The following is a 21,128-nucleotide window of genomic DNA, read 5'->3' on the forward strand; positions in this document are numbered from 1 at the left end:
TGTTATAGTTTTCCTTGCGACGGTCCAGGACGAGGCGGCACTTGTGATGTTTCAACTTGGGACACATTTTATTTAGAGTTTTCATTGTTAGATGAATCATGACGAGAGTCATAGTTGTCATGGCATCACCATGGCGTCATATCGGTGGAGATGGGTGCATATCGACCAACGATATGGGTGAGTCAACAATGTTGACCGATATGGCCTCCATGGCGCCGCCATGGACGCCATACCACGACATATGGCCATATCGGGCAATATTCTTGTTTCAAATTATAAAACTTAAGTTTTTAACAATTAATTTTTTTAAACCATTTAAGAGTTAATGCTTTTTCCTTAATGTGTATTGGAGGTGTAACTTGCAATACACATAACATAAAAAAGCATTAAACACTAATACACTACACCCTAACTCCCTAAGTTGGGAAAAATAGAAATCGAAAACAGAGAGTCTTCTTCGGCTCGACACTTCGACGGTGACGGCGACACAGTTCTTCGAATCCCTCTTCAGCGACTCTCGGCCTCCTTCCTCGGCTCTGGTGAGTACTACCAGCTCTGGCAACCTCTTCAGAGGTAAGTAAAGTGCCTTTTTTTATTTTTTATTTTATTTGGTTCTTCATCTTCTACTCCTCCCAGTCCTCCGGCGACTATTCTCAATCCCGGCAACTTTTTTTTTTTTTGTATGAGTGTAATATACACTAATGGATATTATATTTTCATGAATTAAACCATAGTAGTACACTTTCATGTTGATTTTTTGGTGTTATAGGGTATATATTTTAGCATAATAAATGACATTAAAAATAGGGAAAATAAAAAATAAAACATGGTCGCCATGATTGCTATGGCGTTCATATCGATTAGACACCCCTCCACCAACTTGGATTGCCGTGACAACGTGACAACTATGACGAGAGTATTAAAGAATTCTTATTTTGGTATTTTATGTTAAGTCAGCAAGCTGACTCCATTTAGTTGGTGCAAGGCTGGTCAAGGTTTAGAATTTCAATCGAAATTTAACCGAAATCTTGTATATTTCGGTTGGTCATTTTAGTGGTTAAATGGCCACATTTGACCTGAGACTTCAAAGAAATCTAAGTTAAGCATCTTTAAACATGTTTGAACCTTTAGATTGTAAAAAAACACACCCAAAATGGTAGTTTGGCTTCAGATCGTAGATTACTAGTGTAAGTCGTACCCTGCTGTATATTTTATCTAATATAGCCTATTCTACACAGTTTAGTATAGAACAAACAAAATTTAATTAAAACAACTAAACTGTGCATTAGGAATGAAAAAAACAATAACATTACATGGTACATGGAACATACTGACATGGTATATGTTACATATTATATAAATACTTAAATAAGTACAAGTTACATGGTACACCTTGTTCCACCAAGAAATGTAGGTGATTTGGCCAAAAATCTAAAAATCTTGAAATTTCGGAGTTTCTGGGTTTTTTTTTCTTTGTTTTCTTTCTCTCATTGTGTCGAAATTTCAAATTATAACATTATTTTGTATCATAGTTGTCAAGGAGTCGCCTTGGTCACCTTGCGTCCAGGCCCCCTCCAACACCTTGGGTCACCTAGATGCCGTGACAATTATGGTTCCTATAATTCATCAAGATACTTTTGCATGATTTTATTGTAGAAGCGCTTCTCAGTTCTTTCAGTCTGCAATTTGTGCAATCGTTTAATATGTTCATAATGATTTAATCTGTCAGAAATCTTTCGTTGCTTTCTTAGTGTGCATTCCCATGTTTGTTGTCAATTAGTATACCTCTAATGTTTCATTCCATAACAATCACCAGGTGTAATAATTGCTTAAGAATCACCCGTTTTCCGCGGTACAATGACCCATTAAAGGTAATGATTTTTCTTTCATGGTGGAGAAACTTCTATTTTATGGTGCTGCATCATTTTCATTCTGTATACAGATTGTAGAAACAAGAAGAGGGCGTTGTGGAGAGTGGGCTAATTGCTTCACGCTTTATTGTCGAGCATTTGGCTATGAATCTCGTCTTGTAAGTCATTAGTATCTTCAGAAGATTTCAAAAGAAATATATGCCTTTTTGCTTTTATCTTGAGAAGTATCCGAGAAGATTCCATTTTTTTACCCAGTTTAATAAAAAACATTCCCAGGTGCTAATTGGCATGTTTTAAAAACCATGTGTTTAAAACCATGCTGTTTAAATAACTAAAAAATTTAGTCACTACTCATAGGTTGTTTTTTAGTGAAGATGGATCTACTTAGATTTTGGCCAAAAAAATCAAATATAAGTTTTCTTTCAAAAGCTGGGGTTTTTTTAGTTTCGGCAGTATATGTATCAAATGTATCGGTTGGTGTCGATACATATCAGTCCGTATTGGTTCGATACAGTTCTATTCATAAACATTTTTATGAATCGGTTCTTATTGTATCGACATGGTCAATCCTGATACATGTCAACCATATCGGTCTGATATATTGTTGACAGCTTTAATATGGCTTTACGTGAAGCACAGCTCTTGTGATTCTTTTGGTTGGTTTACCAGCTTATATGTGTGAAAGCCTTGATGATTTTGCAAATCAAAGTACTTTTGGTTTTGGAGAAGGCAAGGTTTTTGTGTGTTTACTTGTACTTCATTGCAGATACTGGATTTCACAGATCATCTCTGGACAGAGTGCTTTTCAAATTTGCTGGGAAGGTAATTTTATCAAATTACTGATTTTCTTGTGTACAAATTTTGTTTCTTTCAATTTCCTTTTTGACAGTAAACTTTTTTTTCATACTCATTCCAAAGATGTCAAAGTTTAAAATGATTGATTATACAGGTGGATGCATCTTGATCCTTGTGAAGGAGTGTATGACAAGCCATTGTTATATGAAAAGGGGTACTCTCTTCCTTGCATTTAATCTTTACATTGTGACTTATGTCACTGAATGTGCACATATATTGGAAATTTGGGCTTCTATTTTCTACTGTATTATTTTATTTCTCTTAATTGTTGATTTACATGTTTACTTGAAGCTGGAACAAGAAGTTGAATTATGTAGTCGCCATTGCAAAAGATGGAGTGCATGATGTCACTAAACGTTATACAAGAAAATGGCATGAGGTAATTGTAAAGCAGTCATGGTATTCAATTTCTGCATTTCCTTAAATGTAATCTTGGTGAAAGATTAAATAATCTTCTCCTTTCACATTCTTTTTTGTTGATTTGTGGATGAAGCGGAAATGTATTCCTTTTTCAGGTTCTGTCTAGGCGGAATATTACAACAGAGCCTGTTGTCTCTGCTGTTCTATCTGATATAACAAAAGATTGTCGAAAAGGCTTTACACCTCAACTGCTTGCTGTGCTAGAGGATCGTGACAGGAGTGAAGTAGATGAACTTGAAAGAGGCCTCCCTTCTCAAAATGATGGTTCAATCTCATTACCAGGAAGACAGAGTGGGGCTAAGGAATGGCGGATAGCACGATCTGAATTGGGTTCTAACGAGAATAACTCTTTGAGTTGTTCTGAATGCCCAATCCGTATATGTGTCGATGAGCATGTTACAAGCATTCTTAATGCATTCTGTTCTCTTCTGTCTCAATTCGTTGAGAATGATATTCCCAAATCTAAAATTGTTGACATCCTAGAGATGGTTAAAAGGGGACTATTGGATCTTAAAAAGGCCTCTTTTAGATCAAGGAGTGGTTCCATAAGTTTGGAATCAATTACTTTAAAATTTGTGCAGCAAATAATTCCTCCTCTAGATGTGTTACTTGCTGCCCTTTCCCTGAAGAGTGAAAAACTGGAGAAATGCGAGAGGGTAAACTTTTGTTTGGCTGGTGATCCTGTCAAAACTTCTATTGCTTTACCGGTTGCATTGGATGCTCTCGATATTGTCATTGATAATCTTAGAAATAGTGACAACTTTGGTAAAGGTTCCCTTTCATTACCACTTTTGAAACCAAACAGGATATCTTCTGGTCTAGTCCTTGCAAGTGGTGAAGAGCTTCCTTTTGGAATTGTAAGTTACCTTCTGGGTAGTAGATTTATGAAGTCATTATTCTGACTGCTATTTGTGAATATTTTTATTAAACTGTAAAATGTTGATGTTCACAATAAATTTCAGGTCACATCAGCATTTGATGGTATTCACACATCTAAATGGGAGGAACCAAATGGAGCAAAAGGTATTACAATAAAAGAACTGAAAATTGTAGATTTGGCTGCTCAGCTCTATGAAACGGAAAAACAGAATAAGAAGAGGACAGAAATACTAGTTATATGATGCTTTTTCTCGGCAGGATGTTGGAAAATCAACAAGGCAAAGCAACAACGGGGAACAAGGGGGACTTTTGGGATTTGGTATAAAATTATTTTTGGTTTTATGACAATTAAAACAAGCATTTAGTAAAGAAGACAGGTTATAGTTAAGACGAAGGGGTTAGAATATATATATTGCAGGACCTGAAAATTCGGAAATCATGTAGGATTCAAAGTTTGGAAAATCAGGGTTTAGGCTGGGGTTTTTTTAAATGGGGAAATGGTCCTGCTGACAGTTCCATGACTGGTACTCAGAAGAGGAGCATGAATGGTAATTATAAATAGCAATGTCTTTGTGGTGTCACATTTGGAAGTACAACATGCAGATTCTAGAGTGACGATCATGTTCCTGAATACACTGTGTTCAGCAATGAAAAATAACAGAAATTAACAAAGAGAAATATCAGAATTTAGATAATATTGTTTGAATACACTAGGAACCAATTAGTTACTACAACCAACAAATGCAACTAGAAAAGGTATTTAAAAAAATAAACCAAATTAATTACATTAAATTCATTGGTTGATTAAAATGCTCATTAGGAACAATGAGTTGGACCCATAGATGGACGATGTAGGCCCCACAATGTAACAGCCCCTGCTTGTCATATTCTGCATCAGAAGATTCTCATGAAGGATTTTTTTTGCTTGCTTTTCTAATTGAGATATCCTAAATATTTTTATACTTCCTTGTTTTGCTATCTTAATAACCAATTGGGACAAATTCAATAAATAATTTCAACTGAATATCTTTATCATACAAACTCAACTTATACTTTTGACCACTATCTCATCATTAAAGATGTGTTTCAATGATTTGATTTTGTCCATATGAATCCCATTACCCCATTCCATTCTGAGGATGTTGTAAATGACTATAAATAGGTATTGAAACCATGTAATCTTAGTATGGAAGTAAAAATAGTTTTGCCATTATTACCATTGTCATAATATGTTTCCTTCAATGGCTAATTGGGGAAAACATTAAAACAACCTTGCTTTCAGCCAGCTGAAGTGAACATTAGGTGAGTGGTCATGGCCTACAGTTGAATTGCTTCAGCTTTACTTTCTTCTCAGTGCTAGACATTCATCAACCATGATGGTTCAGTGAGGTCATTGCAGTGATGCCTTAGTATTGCATCTCTTGCATACCATATCTCTCTATCTGTGTGTGTGTGTAAAGCATGGTTCAAGGTCTCGGTTTCGAACCTGGTTTCGGTCAGGCAGAAAACCGAATTGGGCCGAGATCTCGGCAAGTTTGTGCATCTTTTTTTTTTGAACTCGAAGACAGGTTTTGGTGGGTTTTTTACTTAATTAGGTTATGAAACTTGGTATACAGCCTATTTTGGGTCATTTAAACACAATGGTACTATCAGATTTTGAAATATCAAAGTCCAAATAGGAGTTTGACTTCGGACCCTAAGTTGCTACGACGTACTAATAGGCCTATTCTATACATAATTTAGTAGTACTAATAGGCCTATTCTATACATCATTTAGTAGTAGAAAGCATACAATTAATATGAACTACCGAGATAATACCGAGATCTCGAGTCGATGCTGTTTCCTTAACTTGTCCTTTGTCTTGTCTTGGACCTTCAATAACCGAGATATCTCGGAGATCTCGGCAAGACCTCGTTCCATGGTGTCAAGTCAATTTTGTTTTGCACCTACTGACTCCTATGCGGTTTCCTATTTTGATATAGGTCAATATAATGGCCCTTCACCCAAAATACTAACATTAAGACTAGCACTTTACCCCCCCCCCCCCCCGGGTGCCCCCTTACAAATAAATAAATAACACTAGCATAACAGTAACTACTAACATTAACACTAGCATAGCAGTAATGATAACAGATTAGTAATAACTATATCCTTGATCTTAACTTTGCATATATCTTGTTCAGTCAGTATCAATTTTCATTTTTCAGTGTTAAATCTATAAAGGATATGTAGAATATTTATATCATGGAGTACGTTTTAAAAGGAAAAAGTGAAGCAAGATCCATCTTATTTTGGTTTTAAATTGATCTTGCCAATGAGCCATCTTACTGGGACCATGGTTAGAATTCAGCTATCTAGTGATAAAAATTATTAGAAATCTATAAAAATTTGTTTTTGAGATAGAAATGCATCTCCATTTATTGTGTCAAAATGGTTGAATGCTCAATACATGCAGTGGCTGACCTCACTCAAAGTATCATCTATACGTCTCACATAATGCTTTTAATGTGTTAATGTTTATTATAATCTGTGCAAATAATTGGTTCTAATCATGCAGGTGGTTGGATAATATACAAAGTAAAGGATAATCAGATGCTTGATCTTGAGGTGTATGAGTTGATGTCAGCTAACGATGCTCCAGAACGAGATCCAATGAATTGGTAAGATGTTTGATAGAATAAACCATTTTTTGGAGACTGTTGTGACTATGCCTTTTAAGCATTCATATGTGAGCTGAAAAATATTTACCATAAATACGAATATGCTAAAAGCGACATAAAAATAATGGGAGGTATGCCCTATATGTTGAAACTGCCTTTCATCATATCCCATCCTTGGCTGATTCAATCAGATATGCTTGTCTCTAAAAGCCTTGCCCCTAAAAAAAGATAAATTTAATTCAGGTAAGCTAAGCCTTGCCCCGACTTCTTTGGATTGGCTCCAAAAGTTGTTCTGCTCCATAGAAGGCAATCACTTGACTCTAGGAAGATATTCAGTATAATTTAACAATTGGTGCAAAATCCAACTTTTTTCATGAGGAAACGATGTCATGCTTTCAACTTGTTATATGAACTATGTTCAAGCCAGCTTAGAACTCTATATGATGTTTGGAACCATGAAGTATAATTTGAATAACATTTTCTACTATTTAATGGCTCTCAGATGTAAAATTTTAAATCTCGGTGGCAAATAAATTGTGTTTTCTCGCTAGCCTGTCTATTCATGTATGCCTAAATGACACCTCTATTGGTGTCTTTAGAATTTAACACCTTTTGATTGCCCCTTGTCTTATTCCTGAATGTTTATAAGTCTGATAAAAAATGGTTTTCAAAAATAATTTGGAAGTGACTATCATTATGTCATTAGCAAAAACTGTTAGTCTTGCACATTTTTCGAGTATACATGTGAAATGACAGAATTTACCTTTGTTGGAAAAAAGTGTGTTATTCTAAAAGGGTAAAAAATTGAGGTTACAAATTATTTGACACCTTAAGGGGTGTCGATAAGAAAATACCATATATATATATATATATATATATATATATATATATATATATATATATATATATCAAGTATGACCTCGAATAGAGCTGATTGGGGGGGGGGCAATGATCCATGTAGCCAACCCCATTTAGTTGGGATAAGGCTGAGTTGTTGTTTTTATATAGATATATACATATATTTTTTTTTTAAGGATCTTTTTCAATATTCTGAGTTATGCTTGTATAATTATGCAAATTGTAACATTTCCTCGAGTTTCATGAAAATATCATTTTCGTTTCTCTCTCTCTCTCTCTCTCTCTTCCAAACATCTGAACAGAAACAACAACAACAACTACTACTCAGCCTTATCCCAACTAAATGGGGTCGGCAACATGGATCCTTTCACAACAACGTAGGGAAAAACTGAGGTCCTCACAAAGAAAAGGAAAGTAAGAGTAATGCAGGATTTTTAAAAAAAAAAAGAAAAAATGAGATAAGACGGGTGAAGGAAAATGAACAATGAAAGTACGAGGAAAGAGGATAGGCCAAAAATCAGGAAAAATCTTAGCTACATGGTGTCAACAACATGGATCCTTGCCCTCCAATATGCTCTATCTGAGGTCATACTTGGCACAAGACCCAGACTATGCATGTCATTCTTCACAACCTCACCTATGGTCATTTTAGGCCTGCCCCTAGCTCTTTTAGCTCCTTTAATTGGAATCTGATCACTCCTCGTTAGTGGGGTGTCCCTAGGCCTCCGTTGCACATGGCCAAACCACCTCAGACGAATTCTCAAAGCTTGCAGCTGATCAGGGCAACTCCCACATCAGCTCTAATACGTTCATTCCTCACTTTATCCTTCCTAGTTTTACCGCACATCCATCTTAACATCCTCATCTCAGCAACACATAGCTTTGCTGTATGATACTTCTTAACTGCCCAACATTCCGCCCCATACATCATAGCAGGTCGGACAACAGTCATGTAGAAATTTCCTTTAAGCTTTAAAGGGATGTGTCGGTCACATACTCCGGTTGCACCTCTCCACTTCATCCATCCCACTTTAATTCTTTGTGAAACATCATCATCTATGTCACCTTCTTTGTGTATGATTGACCCCAAATCTGAAATAGTCACTTGGTGGTATCTCTCTGTCCTTAATTTTCACCATGCCATCATCCATCATTGTGTGACTGAAGTTACACATCATATACTCTGTCTTTGATCTATTAATCTTAAATCTAAGGTTGATATCCACAACTCTAACTTAGCGTTGATCCATGCTTTTGTCTCATCCACCAAAACGATATCATCAACGAAGAGCATACACCATGGAACCTCGTCTTGGATGTTCTTGGTTAATTCATCCATGATAAGCGCAAACAAATAAGGGCTTGGGGCTGATCCTTGATGTAACCCAACCATAATTGGGAATTCCTTTCCCAGGCCTCCCACAGATCTCACACTAATCACAACACCCTTATACATATCTTTAATTACATCTATATATTTACTCAACACCCCCTCTCTTTGCAAGAACATGCCAGATTAAATCTCTAGGGACTCTATCGGCTTTCTCTAGATCAATAAAGACATATGGAGATCCTTTTTGCTAGCTCTACATCTTTCCATGAGCCTCTGAACAGTAGTCCTCATGAAATTTTAATTACATTTATCAAAGAAATTTTAAGTCACAATGAAATTTCAAAGCTCCTGATATAAGTATTCTTATCACTGGCATTTAGGCACATAAAGGCCTTTTGGTGTAGGTATTAATTCGTCATGGAAACATTTAAGTGGATGTTGGGTATACCTGTTTCTTGTTGTGAACAGGGAACTATTGCTTCATGCTATGTGTGCTTTTTAATGCAAGTACAGTTCCAAAATAGGGAATCTAGAACTGTCTAGCAGAACCAGGTTCACCTGTACAGAGAATAAGACATAGGGGGCAAATTAATAACTTGAAGCAGAGAGATCAGATAGGCCTGATACCCTGGTCGAGTGGTCTTCTCTACTAGCAGAATGTGTCCACCAAATATCACAGGAAACAGAACACAGAGAGACTGATCAGAACCAGTAGAACAACTCACCAAATTATCTCTACGAACAGAGAAGAGGTTTGACCTGCACAGACTGTTCTAGTTGTGGTGCTAGCAAACAGGGCAGCAGATTTGGAACTAGAATTCTAGTTGATGAAATTCAGAATTTGACACCAGAATTCCAGAGAGAAGTAGTGCAGGAACTAATATAGTACATTTGACAGAAATCAAACTAATAAATAGAGAGACGTTGAAGAAGAATGCAAACTGAAACTTGGAAGAAACAGGGTTCTGCGAGTTAAAGAGAATGGATACTCCGACCTATAGTTTATTAACAAATTAAAATAGAAAGTGGAAGAGATAACAGGACAGGAATCCACCAAAAACCCCCTGGAATCCACAAAGTTGAACCTTAGAATCCACTTAGGAAAATAGAACTCACTCCACAATACTTGAAGAAAATTTCAATAATATTACTCATAATTTCGTGGATGAGGACATAGGCCTCTACATCTATATATCGAGTTCATAAACTGACTCTCTAATCCTCCTATAATAACTTGGAACTAAAACTCAAACTAGAACAGTAAAATCGGACATGTATTTAGCACTCCTACTCAAACTAGAACTAAAAAAAAAACAGAACATTGACTTAAAATGAAATTTGTACTCAAATTCCAAATGATTTTAGTACTAAACAAACTTTTAATATGAAAATGATTCAAATAACATACAAAACATGGGCTTAGAATGAAATCTGGACTAAAATTCCTAATGATTCCAATACTTGGCTAGCTTTTAGCATGTAAATGACTCAAATAACCCCACAAATTTTGACTCTAATACTACTTACTAATCTTGTACTCCTAGCTTCTACCCTTAATTTAGGCCCATTAAAGTGGCCTATTATAGCAAAAATCCCTTGGACCAAAGGCCCAACACATACGTAACATAACCCAAAGCTTATTTCCACTAAAATAAGCCTACTTTTGTGATATGTCTATGGTTTTAAAAAAGGGTATTGGGACAGATATCAGTCAATACTGATACAGATCGGACCTATCGGGCTGAATCAGACAGTTTTGCCCTCAATTTCGATTAAAAATAACTTTTTAGATAGATTTACCTCCAATTAGAACTGTTCCACTGATATAGGATTGGGCATGGCAGATACCGATACACATTTGTCGATACACCCGATCCCATACCATTTTTCTAAGACCATCGATATATGTCCATCACTGTTCCCTTTGTTGTGTTTATAACATGTACGCTGAACTTTAATTAGTTATCTCTTTATGCATGAATCAATTAATTTTCTTTGCAGTATATTTCTTTCCTTAAAGGTCATCTGTCAGGGGAGGCTCTTCTGTTTAGTACTCATTGATTGGTGCTACAATAATACCTGGTACTTTTGGGCAATTAATCTTTTGCCTTTCAGGGTTGTTGAGGGAAGTGATGATGGGGGTTCCAGTTGGTATGTCTTGGATAAGCAAACCTCACAGATGTTTGAAAAACGTTTCCAGCGGAAAACATTTAAGATTCATTCAGTGGGACGCCTGTCAAATGCGTTCAGGTAAATATCTAAAAGACAGCTTTTCTTTTACATTCTTAAAAGTGTCCTCTACTTTATTGTGTTTACCTCTATTTTATTGTGTTTAAAATTGGCAGGTTTAGATTTTTGGCTGTTCGAGATGTTCAAGCAACATCACGACTGCAAATAGGTAGCATTGACCTCTTCGCAAGAATCAGTTAATGCCTAATAGGTAGCATTCACCTCTTTGCAGAACAAGTTTGTCCATTTTATGTGACATTATAATAAGATATCAGTACCTGAAATCAACATGTTGTATAGTTACTATCTAACTAGATGTCTCTGAAAAGATGTTGTATAGTTATTGTCTGTTTTTACTTATTTTGGTTGTGAAGTTATTGTCTGTTATTACTTATTTTGATACTGAATATGAATATATTAGGTTCCCAAAGGTAGGCTACTGGTTGAATACTGAGTTTGCTGAATAGATGTGCAGTCTCCTTAGCTCGTCTTGTTATTTTTTGATCATACAAAGATATGCCCTCTCAGCTTAGGCCTTGTTCTTTGTATGACTTCAAATAGAGCTGATTGGAGAGCAAAGATCCATGTGGTCGATCCCATTTACTTGGCCTTTGATGTTGTGATGCTGTTATTGTAATACACTCCAATCTCGAGGTATGGAGCAGAATGTTGAGCAGTTAAGAAGCCGTACGTGGCTAAGAAGGGTCGATGCCCTAGAGTTTGTGTCGATGTTGTGTGCTCCTTCCTTTTACTTTTATTTAAATTAATATTCTGTCTCTACAAGGATCCATGTAGCCAACCCCATTTAATTGGGATAAGACTGAGTTGCTGTTGTTGTTGTTGTTGTTGTTGTTGTTGTTCGTGTATAAAGATATGTCCTCTAATCTGTGGAAAGGGTGTGGAAGTGCTTTCATTCCCTTGGTTTTCTTTTCTCTTCTAATCTTATTTCTACCACTGTATTAATATTTCAGGACTTGAGACCGTGTAGGAAAATATAATTCATGACAATTCGATACTAATGGTGCTTTTTTTTTGGTGGGTGTGGGGGGGGGGGCGCGGGGGTTGGTTTACTTATCCCAGGATTGTTTTAGAATATCTTGCCCAATGGAGGCTCTAATATAGTACATGGCATGTCTTTCATGTTCACCAAAATGTTTAATTCTTCTTGTGCCTGCTTTGTGTATGGTTGGGAGGAAATTTCCATCTTCTACATATAGACAATTAACTTTTAGGGTTCCATTTGTACTCTCCACCTGCTTCCCTGCCTGATTGCATGTTCTGTGTACAATCATGGGAGCAACCCCCCCCCCCTCCCCAACCAACACAAAAAAGTGGGATTAACAAAAAAAAAAACTGATTATTATGTTTCCTTATGCCTTGCCTATGAACTCCACATCAAACAGAAGAACTGAGTCTGGAGGAATGATACAGGAACCTGCACCATGAAAGGCAGCCGATGAGAAACATCTTATAAGCTCAAAATAAATCTTTTTTCTTCTTTTTGAACGTGTTACAGTGAATTCATCATAACTTGTAATCAATGTCGAAAACTTACCTCCTTTGCATCCTGCCCCTCTCATGCCATATCCAAGCTCTGGAGGAATCTTCAGGGTACGTTTCCCTCCTGAAACATTTTGTGGTACAGGTGTACAGATGAAAATTTTAAGTCTTTTGCACTTAATATAATATCCAAGTGAGATATAACATCTAAGACTCCATACCTGCAAGCATGGGTGGGATTCCGTCACCACCTAGAATCCCCTGGTCCCAACCTTTAATGACCTGCAAAAATTATTTGTTATGCACACATAAAAAGAATTAGTTAATACTTCAGTCAGCAGTTTTAGAATTGGAAAGCATGAGCCTTCTTGCTTATGTCTTTCATTTCTCAAAGTTGACAAATCTTTCTTTTAGAGCATCTGCTCATAAAACGGGTAACTGTGAGAAGTTCACAAAATTTTGCACTTGAATGTTAAAGAGTGTCAATTTGATCTTGAAAGTCATGCTAACCAAGGAATTAATTACTGGCATGATTGAATCATTCCTCTTCCCCCCCCCCCCCCAACCTTTTCAGTTTTGCATCCTTGGCTGAGACCCTTGGCGGCTGCTGCGCTTGCTAGCATATTCAGCATCTTAATTTTTTATGTCCAACTAATTGTACATTTTTTTTCACCCTTGCAAGAATTAAATCATGGTATCGGGTTCAGGATTGGTATTGGTCCCGGTTGACACTGACACGAATTGGTCGATATGGGCCATATCAGACAATTTACCCTCTTTTAAAAGGCATACCAAGTCGGATACCCCTCCTGTCTCCAAAAAAAAAAAAAAAAAGTGTATCTAGTGCACAAGGCTCCCGCCACTACGGGGTTTGGGGAGGGTCATAATGTATGCAGCCTTACCTCTGCTTTCAGCAAAGAGGCTGTTTCCATACTCAAACCCGGGGTTTGGGGAGGGTCATAATGTATGCGGCCTTATGCGGCCTTACCTTTACTTTCAGCAAAGAGGCTGTTTCCATACTCAAACCCGTGACCACTAATTGTACATAATGTACGATTTACCCTCTTTTATGAAGACAAAAATATTTAGACCATTTTGCCCTCAGTATGGACCGATACACCGCACCAGTATTGGTATCATATCAGTATCTCAGGTACCGATATACGATACCAATATCTTGAACCATATTTCCTAGTCTTTTTTTCTTAATTTTTTTTTATCATAATAATGCGTCCACCTTCAACCTGATATTGGCATTTTCCATGGCCGAGAAGAAATATCAACATGTTATTAAAGGATGGCAGAAGTAGTGCAAGCCATGATTGCAGAGGGTTAGCTTTCCTTAAGAGTATTCCCATCCGATATAGTTATTGGAAACCCCTTTGAAGAAAACTTGTCTTTGGTTGCTACTCCTTCCCTTTTAAATTGCATATATTTAGTTCTTTGGATGGATAGGTGCATACCTCACCAACACCAATGCGAAATGTGAGAGGCTTTCCACGGTTGTAGCTGCTATCAAACACTTTTCCATTATCCAGCTTCCCTAAGTAATGTGCCTGCAATTTTATAGGAATTTTATCAATTATTACAACCAGGTCACGATCAAGAAAAAAAATATATCAAAACGAAGGGAAACGTTTTATCTCTGTTTTAGAACCTGAAACCATTATAGTACATGAAACTCTACAAAGGAAAAACTTGAGTTGCTTGTTGAACATCAACAGAAATTTGAATTCGAGTTTGTATTGTACTTAAATTGTGGAGAGTTTGATTCTTGTTTTCTATAAATTGACCATCTGAAGAGTCCCCATTTGCGCCAATTCGAAACCATCCAATCTGTGAATTCTTGTTCAAATAGTTCTGGGAATATATTAGAGTTGGAATTACCTTAATAAGCTGACCTTTGGAAGCCTCAGTACCTGTCCCAATGACTCGATCGCAGTAGGCGAGGCCGGAAGGAGTGGCAGTAAGTTCACATTGTGCCTCTGCAGCTGTAGATTCCTGTACTAAACTATTAATGATTCCCAAACAAAAGCTAAACCCAATTGCTTCTCTCCTTCCCAACACTCCTAACCTTTCCTTCTCTTGCAGTAATAACTGAGGAGGAAGTCTCTCATGGTTGTTTTTGTTAACAACTGAGATCGTTGTGGTTGTTGCTTCTGTTGTCTTGATGGGTTTGTTAAGCTTCAGTGAGGAAAAAGAGAAAGAGCCCAGAGCAAATCCTGAGGCGCTCATCTCCTCTAACCGATTTTTTTCAAAAATGGAATAGCATCTTATCTTCAAGGATGTGAGACTATATCCAGTGGTTTGAAGGACGGTTGGGCCGGTCAATTGGATCGGATCTAACCACTCAGACCACTGGCTTAAAATTTCCAATGTTCTAGGGTTCTCAAGAACATCACTGTTACCCCCTTTGACTTACCATACAAAAGGAAGGACAAATGCCACAAATCAAATGGTTTCCCTAATACAAACTGTGTGCAGCTCAAGTGGGTCATAACACTAAACTAGTATGGTTTAGAGAACCAAAACTGAAGTGTTGAATCAATTAATCAACCATTAAGTGGCTAATAAGTTCATTAGGATTAGTAAGTAATTTTGGTGTTCCTTCTGAGAATTGCATCATATGGTTTAGAATTTACCTCATGAGGTAAGTAAGTAATTTTGGTGTTCCTCTTGCCACTTAGGTGGGTCAGTGGGTGTCTCAAGTGGCCCATCAAGCATATTTTTTTATAATTAATTAATTCTCCAAAATCTCATTTCAAACAATCTAAAGTAGAAAATATAAATTATTATTTTTTGTGAGAATACAAGAAAGAGCAGTCTACTTAAATTAAATGGATAATGTTGAAAAGATTTTTTGACAATTTACAATTTGTAAAGTTCTCTGCTCGGTGGAGCAGAGTTGGTTGTAATCGATTGGTTCAGTTTGGTTTTGAGCAGGTATTGGGCCAATTAAGCCAAAATTTGATTTCAGTCCGATTTAGTTTGGTCTTTTATTGGATTGGTTTAACGGGTTCTCAACTTCTCATCAATCCGCTTTTATATTTGTAATATAACAAAATGAAAAACAATGGCTTTTTTTTTTGGGTATCGTTTTTTTCAGCTTCTATTGGGTTTTTTTTTATTTTTTTGTCTTGGACCGCTTGGTTTAGTGTTGAGTGATCTATTTAGTTGATCCGGTTTGTTTTAACTTTTAACTGATTTCTTAAAATTAAAGGGTTTTCTTCAAATGCCTCCCTCAAATTACCCAAACGTATAAATGTACCCCTGAATTTTTACTAATTTTAAATGCACCCCTACTGTCTAAACTATGTAACACTTTAGTCCTTCCCGTTAGTCTGAAGTTAGACGTTAGTTTCAAATAATTTAATGACCACAATACCCTTATGATAAACCTCTCCTTCTCCAAATTGCAAAACAGAAACCTAGGTATTTTAGGATTTTTAAGAAAAATCCACCGTCGCTTATTCCGGTGGCCGAACCAGGGTGCCGGCAACTTCAAGAGACATTGGCGAACGATCACCATCCTCCAGCGATCACAATCATGGGGTCGATATGGGGGGGAAAGACCTTTGCAAGTCTGCAACTACCTTTCACTGCAACCAAAGAAAAGAAACCTCTGTTTTCAGACTCCAGAGAATCGAAATTTGAACTTAAAAGGAATTGAGGTTTACGGTCTCAGGTATTATTTCACTGGAGAAGCTATGGCGACAGCGAAGGAGACAAAACCAGACTCTACTGCAGGAGAGAAGGATAAGAGAAAAGTGAAGGAGGGGCATAACCTGCTTGGGTCGCCGACGTTTAAGGAGCTGGAGAACGGTCGATTCAAATGCATAGAGACTGGCCACGAGTTGGCCGCCAAAGACATGGGTTCTTACGGTCAGAGCAAGCGCTGTCGATTGGGTCTCATTGAGTCTTGCTCTTTCTCTTTAATATGTCCCTCTCTTTTGATCATTGTTGAGGAGGGCTATGTTTATATATGAAGTTGTGAATTAATTTCAATAATATGATATCAAATTCTAGCTCAGCATATTGTTAGAGTGAATGAGGGGTGAAAACATCTCCACTCGGTGATATTTTACTAATTTAGGAGTGGGTTGCTGCCTTAGTTTAATGTTCTGCTTCCTTAGTTGCAGCGGCCTTTCCGGCCATATCGACCCCATGATTGTGATCGCTGGAGGACGGTGATCGTTCGTCGATGTCTCTTGAGGTTACCGGCATCCTGGTTCGGCCACCGGAATAGGCGACAATAGATTTTCTTAGAAACCCTAAAAAATACCTAGGGTTTCTGTTTTGCGATTTGGGGAAGAAAGGAGAGATTTATCATCAGGGTATTTTGGTCATTAATTATTTGAATCTAACATCTAACGAGGGAGGACTAAAGTATTATATCCTATAGAAAATAGGGGTGCATTTGAAATTAATGAAAATTTAGGTATACATTTGTACGTTTGGACAATTTGAGGGGGGCATTTGAAGAAAACCCAAAATTAAAACCAAACAGATAAAAGGGTTCCCTCCCAAAAATCTCAACCCTTCTTTTGACCTTTTCCAGAGAATCTCCTTCCAAAGCATAAACAAAGACAAAAGCAGGCCAAAGCCTTTGGACCCAATGAAAAGGGCTAGACAATTTAGCAGACCCAAACAGGTGTGTCAACTTTAAATCAAGCCCATGGCCCATGGTAGCCATTTAGGCCTTTATGACCTCGCATTAGCCAGACCCATTCATGGATCTTTATCCTCTCAAATGCGGTGCATTGCCCAGTATACCTCACTTGTGCATCTGACCCAATGCATCTTCAAAATTCATCCTTCCAGTCTCATGGCCATCGTCAGCACTTGAGAGGATAAAAATTCCCTATTGACAACCTTAGGACGTGGGATAGGCGGGAGAGGGCTTAGCCAGGGTGTTTTGGGAAAATAATACTAAAAGCTTATTGGGGTGGTTTATCAACCCTAGAATGGCGGGGTGAATGATCCAGCCCAGTGAAGGAAAACTTTGTCCTTTTTACATTAACTGTAAATGCAGTATTAATGGGTCATTCCTGAGCTGATCAATGACTTGCTAGAGCTGTTGTTAGCCTCGTCATTGGATATGTCATAGTCAATAAGCAATGGTACGTTTAGTCAAACCAAGTCATCTACTAGTGGATCCAATATTGTGTATTTGTTATTGATTTGAAGTGCAAGCCTTCTCTATTCTCTTCAACACTTCATCTGTGTTGTTTAATTTTCTCCTTCAATTTATAGTTGAAATATTCAATGTTTTCTCGGTTAACAAATATTCTATGTTACCTCCTTGTGTAAGTTTCTGAAATTTATAAAACGATTTCTTCGTTTTCATCATAGCTTCCATAAAATTTAGGAAGGGAACAAAAAATAATTTAAAAGGCTACTAGGAGTCATTAGTTGTAAAAACTAAAAATTGGAAGAAAAAAAAATTTCTTTACAAGAAAGGACCATTTATACTATCAAGAAGGAAGAAAAAGAATTGTACACAGGAGAAATGTTTTATATGGGGGGAGTGTATCGTCTATGTCCAGACACATGGCGGAGGGGGGAAATTATCACCCCCGTCTATGCCCAAACACATGGCGGAGGGGGGAAATGATCACCCCGCTCCCCATGAAATGTGAAATGACGCCCATACCGATGCTCTTACGTGCACTCCTATTTGCCCTTGTACAGACATAGGAGCCTCACTCCCAGACAGTGAACACTACCCCAAACATAAAAGTCAAGTCTTTATTCACTAGTGGGTTTTATTTTTATGCCCGAGGCAAGAGATTAAGGGCACTAAACAAGAAACTAGGTTTTAAGGGGGTCAACTATGGGTCTTCCTAGATATAATTATGCTACATGGTGCATGGAAATCCAAAACATCATATAATTAATAGTGATTGTTCATACAGTTGAGACTCGAGAGATTGTGTGTTTTTGAAGTTTAAAAAAGGGTGAAGAAGGGTATTTATGGAAGCAAAAGGGATAGGTGTTAGCACCTGACCTGTACGTGCAATTTTCAATTTATAACTTAAAAATCTACTACTGACCCCTTAAAAGTCTTTATCTTATTTAAGTTATTAATTTCAATGTTTAAGAAACTCTTTTTCGTCCTTATTGTTGAAAACCATTAAGGGTAAAGGATCTTTTGAGATGATCATATATATGATACATAAATTTTGAGAAGAGAAATATAAAAATATGTTTTGTGTGACTTTATTTTCAAAGTTGTAATTTGTTAATGCCAAACTAAAATACATTAAAATTGACTATCCCTACATTGATGGAAATAATTTACATTTTGGATGAATGGATCAACTATTTTTGATAATTTAGTTTCTAGAAAAGATTAATGTTTGGATGTTGTCAAACAAATGTGCATTATTGTCAACCATGTTATATCTTGAGGGACAAGATTAACAAGAAGTCTAAATAATTCCCAAATATTCATATTTATACTCAAATAAAAAGGTCTTCAATTCTCATTATTAAAATAATGAAAACTGTTTTAATTTCTAATTTAGAGTTTCAATCCAATTAATAAATATTTTGGGTATCCCTATTAAAACATAGTAGCATAATTAAGGTTGACAAATGGGTCAACCATTGGACCAAATAATGTAATCAATTCCTATTAAACCCATATTAATTAATCTGACATCACCATGCCTAATCAATTTGTAGGTGATATGAAAGCCAAATTTAACGCACAAAATGAGCTTTAAACCGAGTTTGCACATAAAATGGTCCACTTAATACAGGATTAGGCTCACATATCTGATACTATATAGCTTGTTTGAACATCATAACATGCTTCATTAGTCCCTAATTTTTGTGAAACTTGGATACTGTTATCTATAATGAGTGTAGTGATTATTAGCACGGACAATGGTCCCAAAGCATTAATAATTAAGATCCATAAGAAAGAAAAAAAAAAAAAAAAAACTTTTTAAATAAGAAAAGATAAGCAATAGATTAAGATATATATATATAGTAACTAAAGACTGTATACTATATAGGTAAGGAGATTCTTAAAATGGATTCATCATCATTTAATTAAGAGAACAGACAAGAAAAGTTAGTAATTCTAAACTTGTGATCCTTATTTCATTCCTTGTATCACAGGGTATACTAAGCTTCAAATATACACAAAAGAGAGAGAGAGAGAGAGGTGTGGGGGCCTAAAAAGTTAGGAATTCCTTATTTCAGATTGTTAGCTTGACAAGTGGGCATAATCAAGTTTGTTGGGTTTTGACATTGAAACATAAGGAAGCTTTTCCATATAAAATCAAGAATGATAATTATGTTAACTGTCGGTAGAGTTTATTTTTAATATTTCTTTTAGTACTGTTGGAAGGGATTGATTTGATGCACTTGTGGAATATCATCCTTAATGGGGTCTTTTTGATCCTCTCTAGGTAGATATAGATCTAGTTCACTTCTCTTACAATGTTCCACCAGTGCAGCATAGAAGATCATCATCTTCATTGTTAACCAATGGATGTGCGACACCTAAAATATGGCAAATAATTAAAAAAAATGGGGTTCTTAATTAATGAGAGATTTGATTATAGGATCCAGTCTAGCCTGGATTAGACAAGCTTCCAAAGGAAGAATATATACCTATAGTACTACTGCCTAAGATAAAAACATGTGTCCATCACTCTGTCTTGTCCAATCAATGGAGATCTCATTTCTTGGGTATCCAAACTTCCATGGGTGATCTCATTGGGTTGGAAGATTTGTTTTAGAAAAGCTGTAATTAACAGTTAAAACACCCTTCTTTGTCAACGAGGTCATATTGGAAATGGATTTTCTGCTTTTTTCTTACATGTAAGAGAATGGTTTTTAATTCTTTTTTGGAGTGGGTGAGGAGAGTGAAGGTGGGAATATGCCTTTCATTGTCAAATTTCAAACTCCAACCCCACCACCTTTTCTATTCACTGGTAATGGATCTTTCTAGCATGTTAGTTAAAAGGGTATGGAAAGCCTCGAGTTTAGACTCTAGAGATCCATACTGAAATGGTTTATAGTGATTCACTGAAAGATTTAATTGAAAGGCATTCCACCTCCCTTTTGCCTCTTGGCTAAGAACAGAACTGAGGTGATTGTGAAAACCACATTATTGGCTTGATGTTGGGGGTACGATTTCTTCTTCGCTGATTCCGAAGGACTGTTAAGAGGTTGAGGGTCCGAAAGACTGTTTAGGGTTATATGGGTATTTTGATAAATTAATTTTATAAGGTTTCACTATATATTTGTAGTGAGGGTTCTTTTTTCTTTGTATGCAATTTGAGAGTGGTGTGAAGATGAGTGGCTGTAACCCTATTCTCTATTGACAATAAAGCAGATTTTATCTAACCGTGGACGCAGGCAATCTTGTCGAACCATGTAACTCCTTGTGTGCATTGTATGATTAATTGTTTGTTTGTGATTTCCATTCGTTTTCTGCATAGTTTAGGTTCTCGTTTTGTATGCTTGAAAAGATACCAAATATAACAATAGGTTTGTAATTGAAG

At 36.6% G+C, this 21,128-nt stretch overlaps 2 protein-coding genes across 3 annotated transcripts in view; one reads left to right on the plus strand and one right to left on the minus strand.

The window, feature by feature from the left end:
• The window catches only part of LOC122652851 (peptide-N(4)-(N-acetyl-beta-glucosaminyl)asparagine amidase), a 23,908-nt gene extending 12,481 nt beyond the window's left edge, over positions 1–11,427 (plus strand). For both annotated transcript variants that reach the window (XM_043846730.1, XM_043846731.1), the window contains 10 exons: positions 1,817–1,871; positions 1,943–2,029; positions 2,638–2,693; positions 2,821–2,880; positions 3,018–3,105; positions 3,242–4,003; positions 4,109–4,169; positions 6,584–6,686; positions 10,993–11,127; positions 11,223–11,427. In XM_043846730.1, coding sequence (XP_043702665.1) covers positions 1,817–1,871; positions 1,943–2,029; positions 2,638–2,693; positions 2,821–2,880; positions 3,018–3,105; positions 3,242–4,003; positions 4,109–4,169; positions 6,584–6,686; positions 10,993–11,127; positions 11,223–11,307 — 1,492 coding nt within the window. In that variant the 3' untranslated portion in view covers positions 11,308–11,427. The remainder of the gene's footprint in view (positions 1–1,816; positions 1,872–1,942; positions 2,030–2,637; positions 2,694–2,820; positions 2,881–3,017; positions 3,106–3,241; positions 4,004–4,108; positions 4,170–6,583; positions 6,687–10,992; positions 11,128–11,222) is intronic.
• An 812-nt stretch (positions 11,428–12,239) lies between these two features.
• LOC122652853 (peptidyl-prolyl cis-trans isomerase FKBP13, chloroplastic) lies at positions 12,240–14,876 on the minus strand. Its single transcript, XM_043846733.1, has 5 exons — positions 14,494–14,876; positions 14,070–14,162; positions 12,828–12,888; positions 12,662–12,730; positions 12,240–12,541 (listed from the first exon to the last, which is right to left on the minus strand). Exons 1-5 carry the CDS (start codon positions 14,839–14,841, stop codon positions 12,477–12,479), a joined length of 636 nt encoding a protein of 211 aa, XP_043702668.1. The 5' UTR covers positions 14,842–14,876; the 3' UTR covers positions 12,240–12,476.
• Positions 14,877–21,128: the final 6,252 nt, after the last annotated feature.

The sequence above is a fragment of the Telopea speciosissima genome, chromosome 2 (assembly GCF_018873765.1).
Source record: "Telopea speciosissima isolate NSW1024214 ecotype Mountain lineage chromosome 2, Tspe_v1, whole genome shotgun sequence".
In the NCBI taxonomy this organism is placed as follows: domain Eukaryota; kingdom Viridiplantae; phylum Streptophyta; class Magnoliopsida; order Proteales; family Proteaceae; genus Telopea; species Telopea speciosissima.